General features: G+C 38.5%; 1 protein-coding gene and 1 non-coding gene across 2 annotated transcripts; one reads left to right on the top strand and one right to left on the bottom strand.

Annotated features, from left to right (window-relative positions):
- Positions 1-1,219: 1,219 nt before the first annotated feature.
- On the bottom strand, positions 1,220-5,505 carry LOC110771504 (uncharacterized). Its single transcript, XM_021975812.2, has 2 exons — positions 5,387-5,505; positions 1,220-3,741 (listed from the first exon to the last, which is right to left on the bottom strand). Exons 1-2 carry the CDS (start codon positions 5,503-5,505, stop codon positions 1,287-1,289), a joined length of 2,574 nt encoding a protein of 857 aa, XP_021831504.2. The 3' UTR covers positions 1,220-1,286.
- On the top strand, positions 3,142-3,248 carry LOC148293219 (small nucleolar RNA R71). Its single transcript, XR_015825924.1, has one exon. It is a non-coding gene; the product is annotated as a small nucleolar RNA R71 (small nucleolar RNA).
- Positions 5,506-6,456: the final 951 nt, after the last annotated feature.

Below are 6,456 nucleotides of genomic sequence, written 5' to 3'. Positions count from 1 at the left end.
TAGTCTGTTTGGCTTGACAGTAAGGCAGTGGTGGATGCAGGATTGTGTCGCTATGGGGTCATAGTGTAAAGTCTCGAAATTTTGTCAAGAAGAAAATAACACTAAAAAATACAAGTTACAATTGTCCACTAGAACTAGAACTACCATAGGCACTTGCACTAGAACTACCCGGATTAGACTCACTATCCATATGCACTTTTCTCTTAAAAAATTGTTCCATTAAATCCATCAATTATAAACCCACACAACAACATTAATATATTGAATCAATTAATTAAGTGTATTAGAGAGGGACATCATAAAGACTAATCTATATTGAATTAATTAATTAATATATTGAATCAACAACATTAATTTTTTCTTGACGTGGTTGGCGACGGCGGTGGGGTGGAGGTTGGGGATTAGTTAGTTTTTTAGAGAAGAGGGAATTTTGAAGAAAAAAAATTAAGTTTTGGTAAAAACTGATGTTGCTAGGAGGAAGAAGAATTGGGTAGATGGGCTGGGGTTCTTTGTTTTTTTGAAAAAAAAAAACCTGGCTCAAAATGACGTCGTTTTGAAGCTAGGTTAAAAAAAAAAAATTTAACACGCCTGGACCAAAACGACATCGTTTTAGCCAAGCGGTTTTAAAAAAAAAACAGAAGCTTGCACGCGCGCAAGGCAGGCGCTGCCTACGCAAGCTTCTTTTTCTTCCTCTGCTAGGCATTTCATCGAGCACTTGGTGTGCCCCATGGGGTCACACCATTCCTTCCCCACTGCAATTCCCAGCTGCCATGGAGTCAACTGACCCCATTTGTCCCTCTGTGCGTCCGCCCATGCAGGAAGGCACGTTGTTTACTTGGTTGTGGTTGGGCCGAAGAACTTGGAAGTGCCACGCGGAGCTCAGTAGATTGGGTGGTTTCTACCTTGATTACGAAGCCCTAAGCTACTTGTGTAGTTTATCTGCCGGTGTCAGATGTGGTGCAACTCCCATGTGCACGGCTAAGCATGCAATATGGTTTGTCCATGTGGTGTCAATGATAACTAATCAAGTTTTTGACCTTTCACTTTTGTGGGATGGAAAAAAAAAAAAAAATTAAAATAAAACGAATGTTACCCACCTCAAACCTAAACGAAACATTGTCCTCAATGTTTAAAAAGAAAATAAAAGCAAGGACAAAGAATAGTAAAAGCAATGAACATGGGAAACACACAAACGAAAATTAAGAAGATAAGGAACGAAGGTACCTAGTTGGGTTGCCTCCCAACAAGCGCTTAGTTTAGAGTCAATAGCCCGACTTTCAGATGCGTTATTTGGGATTATTGAGGAGGACGTTGGTCTCATCCTTAAGAAATGCAGCTGCCATATGTGGTTTCAATCGATGGCCTTTGACTTTGAAGGTTGTATCGTCACGATCATTCTTGATATGCTTGTCATGCCACTTCTTTGTATGCTCCTTGTAAATTCTTGCACTTTCATAAGATTTATTTTGAAGTTCCTCTAACTCATTCCTTCCTGGTTCGTATGGTTTTGGTTCATCCAAGTACAAGGCAGGTTTGGCAACTCTTGGTTTGTCAGCTTTAGAGGTGGAGGCATGTACCAATGGATGGCTTGGAGTCTCCTTTTCCTCTGCTTTTCCGTGAAATGTTATTGGTTCAAAAACTTTGAATGTCGCTTTTTCATTCCCAACTCTCACAGTTATTAAACCTTCTTCCACGTCAATCAGACTCCGTCCAGTAATCAGGAATGGACGGCCCAAAATTAATTGTGTGTCAGAATCTTCTTCCATATCCAAAACCAAAAAATCTGCTGGGAATATGAGTGTATCAACCTTTACTAAAACATCTTCAATAATTCCGTCTGGGTATGTGATTGACCTGTCCGCCATCTGCAAAGAAACAGTGGTGGGTTTAATTTCACCAATACCAATCTTTTTAGCAACAGATAAAGGTAGTAAATTAATGCTAGAACCCAAATCACATAAAGCTTTTTCAAAGAAATTATTTCCAATAGTGCATGGAATTTTAAAACTCCCTCTATCTTTTTTCTTTGGTGGAAGCTTCCGTTGTAGGATGGCACTGCACTCTTCTGTCAGTTGGATTTTCTCATGATCACCAAATTTCCTTTTCTTGGAAAGGATGTCTTTCATGAATGTTGCATAACTTGGCATTTGTTCCAAAGCTGCAGCGAATGGAATGTTGATTTGCACCTTTTTGAACGTTTCTAAGAAATCAGAAGATTGCCCATCAATTTTATTTTTCTTCAGCCTCTGCGGAAAAGGGATCGGTGGGACATATGACTTCAATGGAGGAGAAGGGGACGGCATAGCAGCATAATTTTCTTCTTCTTGAGATTTCTCAGCTTCTTCCTCTTTTTCTAATTTTTCTTTTTCCAAGATGACCGCTGTGTTCACTTGCTTCCCTTCCCGAAGTGTGATTGCCATTACTTGTTCTTGATTTTTCGGATTAATTTCGGGTTGGCTTGGCAATACTCCTTGATTTCTTCCACTCAATACATTAGCTAGTTGGCCTACTTGCACCTCCAAATTCCAAATAGAAGCGCTCTGATTCTGAGATTGGGTTTTTGTTTCAGTCATAAATTGGGTGGTAGACATAGTCAACTGAGTGAGCGCATCTTCCAAATTTATTTTCTTCTCTTGAGCCGGAAAGCCAGGTGGTGGTCTCTGCACATTCTGAGTATTGCTCCATGAAAAATTTGGATGGTTTCGCCAACCGAGGTTGTATGTATTGGAATAAGGATTATTCATTTGTCGATTAAATTCTCCAACCTGATTGACTTGCTCAACGGACGTGAATGGGTTCCCTGTGGTGCAATCTGAACTTGGATGAGGACCTGCACAAAAATCACAACCAAAATTAGTATTAGTGTTTATAGCATTAACACTCAAATAATCAACTTTTTTAGTAAGGTTAGAAATTTGTGTTGCTAGCAAAGCTATAGCATCGACTTCCAAGACCCCAGCTGGCTTCGGATTCATTCTCTCACTCGGCCATTGGTAGTTGTTGGATGCCATGGTCTCCAATAATTCAAATGCTTCAGTAGCCGTTTTTGCCATTAAAGCCCCTCCAGTAGCTGCATCAACTAGTGTCCTGCTTGTTTGACTTAACCCATTGTAGAAAGTCTGAACTTGAATCCAGGTTGGTAGCTCATGGTGAGGACACTTGCGCAATAAATCTTTGAATCGTTCCCAGGCTTCATATAAAGGCTCCTTATCAAACTGAGCGAATGACATAATTTCTTGTCGGAATTTTGCCGTTTTGGCAAGGAATTTCTTGGATAAATCATCCCAAGTACGGATGGAGTCTTGTGGTTGTGACAGTAACCAAAGCTTGGCTTTATCCTTCAAGGAGAAAGGGAATAGCCTTAAACGAACTGCATCATCAGTTACCCTATTGAACTTGGACGTGTCACAAATCTCCAAAAATATCGCAAGATGTATATTTGGATCTTCATTCGGCAGACCATAAAATACAGATGAATTTTGCAGCATGGTGATCATGGCTGGCTTGATCTCAAAATTGTTGGCTGCAATAGAAGGACGTCGGATCGCTGAGGGAGTTGCCACTGGGGGGCCAAATTCCCTCACTGCTCTTTCTGCTTCGTTCGCCATAGGTGTGGGTGGTGGTTCCACCAAAGTGTGCTTTTTATTTCCTTTGTTCCGCTTATGAAACGTACATTCGATTTCTGGGTCAAGTGGTATGAGTTCTAGGGTATGAGAACAGTGCATACACGGATCAAAGTACCTGAAACAAAAAGAAGAAATTCAAATTAAACTCAGAATTAAAATATATTGATATTAATAGAAAATAAAACAATCCCCGGCAACAGCGCCAAAAACTTGTTGTGAATTTATTGCAAGCGCACAATTCGCACAAGTAATATAGAAATAAGTAGAGTATCGTTCCCACGAAGACTGTAATTTCATATTAATTACCAATTATGATTAATTCAAAAGTTTATCTGAACAATTGATTGATTTAAGTAACCTAAAATAATTATGAAAAATAGCAATTTAATTAATGATAGAAAATTAAGATGATGAGACACTAGAGCATCCGATTTCACCATAACCAATTCCACTTAATTCTTATAGCCAATTAACCCTAATTACTACCCATGTTGACAGTTGGTTTCTCCTAATTCATTCGATATCCCCTCTCGGGCTCAACCAAAAGTATTCTTAATTAACAACCCATTCTCTCTCGAGCAACGGATTTAGGAAATCAAGAACCCATTAAGTTCTGTGAGAACCTGCAAGAAAACTGCATGAGTCATGTTAGTCCCTCTCGGGCACTCATTCAAGACATGGTATTTGTTACGAGAAGCAAACACCAAACATCTCCTCTCGGTCTCCGCTTGGATCATCAAATCAATTAAATATTGGCCAGATATTCAAAGCATTAAGAACAGTAACAAATACTCAACATGGAATAGTAATAAGAAATTAATATAACTATAAAAATTAAGTATTCATGGTTAGGCTACATCGTAGCCCTAGCAAGGATAATTAGTTCATGACAAAAGAAAAGATAAACAAGAGAATTGTTGTCATAAAACCGATTTGGCAGATGGACTTGATCTTCCGAGTCTCCACAGGAACACCTTCGAAAGCTCCTCAAGTAGTGTAGCAGCAAATCCTTGGCTCTCTCTCTCTGATGTTTCTCTGGGTGTATGAAAGTTGGTGGAAAAGTATGGTATATGGGAGGATGATCCTATGAAGAGATGGTAGGGTGATCTTATATATTGTAAAACAACTAAACCCTACTCTTAAAAGGTCTGCAAAAACTCTCCTAAAGCAAAACGAAATCCCAAACAATTAAGGAAACAAATTAGGAAAGAATCCTTCTTTGACTTGGAAACACGTCAGCCATCTTGCACGCACGTTTTGGGGTCGGTCCACTTCCTAGAAAATTCTGGAAAAATATCAGAAACGTAGCTTTATCTCTAAGCTTTCCAAGCATATATTACACGCCACTAGGAAAAATCGGAAAGGTCTTCAAATCTTCAATCTTCCACAGCAGTGCAATTCTGACGGGATTTCAACTTAGGCTGTCTTGACTTGCAAATCTGGAGCATTTGGCTTGGCAGAAAATTATGAAACTTTGACACAATGATCTTCAATGTCTTAGCTTTCTTCTCCAATTGGCCTTGTGCTAAAATTCATTCGAAAAGTCAATTTTCAGTTGAAATCCTTCCAAGAGCGCAGAATCGCTGAAAATAAGGAAAGTAAGGTAATAATGCTCTTTTTAATTAACTTTCCCTACAAAAACCAAATAAAAGAGGTATAAAAATATAGGAAATAATACACTTCTCAATAACTAATCAAGTTTTTGACCTTTCACTTTTGTGGGATGGGCTTCTCCGCATGGGCCGAGAATATTGGGTTACAATTTTGGGCTTTGAAGTCCAACTTCTAGGTTTAGGCTGTCATGATCTGAACTCACGACCGATGATGCCTTTGGGTTGAGGCCATTGTACCATGGTCGTTGGCTTCCGAGCTCAACCATCTTTGTCTTGCTCTTGGGCTTGAAATTTGTCACTTGGGCCATAAATGTGGCTTGAGTGCCAATGCCACATCATCAGTTCTTGTAGGGCCTAGGTGGAAAATTTAAGGTATAAACACAAAGTTGAATAAAGAAATATGACTAGAATACCTAATGAATTTTAGCAATCAAGTATACTTTGTTAAGAAATATATACAATAACATGTAATCCTTGAGAGCCGCATAGGGGCAAAGCAGGTGCTCCATAGAACCCCAACCAATCTGCACAAGCCTTCAGCATCACTTGGAGCGCGTTATTGCCTTGTTTTAAAAAAGGCCCGACCACAACGACGATGTTTAAGCCACGTCTTTTTATTTTATTTTATTTATTTTTTTATTTTAAAGATAAATTTCTTGAGCCTTTCTCCTGAGTTTTTATCAAATTTTGTCCAAATTTAGCCCATAAATTCATAAATGTCAATTTTTTAAAAACTTTCAAATATAGTAATAAAAGCTCACTTAAATCGTCCCAGATGCCGTCTAAATTAAAACTCAATTACACTAAAATTCAAAATAGCAGGAGCACTAAAACAAAATTGGATTCGTCAACTTAGTCATGCTCATGAATCCTATCATAAAAACGACAATGCAATTACCAAATAGAAAGAAGAAAAGGAAAAGCCAATGTTCACAGTCTGGTGGGTTCCCAAAGTAAGTAACTAACAAACTAACTGCTACTAACGATAAAGCTATAACAAAATGCCAGCTCAGCAATGCCACCCCAATATTTGACTCAAGTCACCCAAAATACATATTCTTATCTTTTTCTTTTTTGTCAAAAATAAAGATTCTTATCACAACCCTACTCTATGAAATTCAATAGGAGCAATTATATATCAAACAAAACTTCCAAGTTCCATGGAGTCATATATAAAATATACATTTGGTAATCCAAGAAAGTTGCAACCTTGCTCC

Source organism: Prunus avium, chromosome 7 (assembly GCF_965620075.1).
Source record: "Prunus avium chromosome 7, drPruAviu1.hap1.1, whole genome shotgun sequence".
In the NCBI taxonomy this organism is placed as follows: domain Eukaryota; kingdom Viridiplantae; phylum Streptophyta; class Magnoliopsida; order Rosales; family Rosaceae; genus Prunus; species Prunus avium.
The sequence above is the reverse complement of the archived record's forward strand: the minus strand, read 5'-3'. Positions and strand labels throughout refer to the sequence as shown.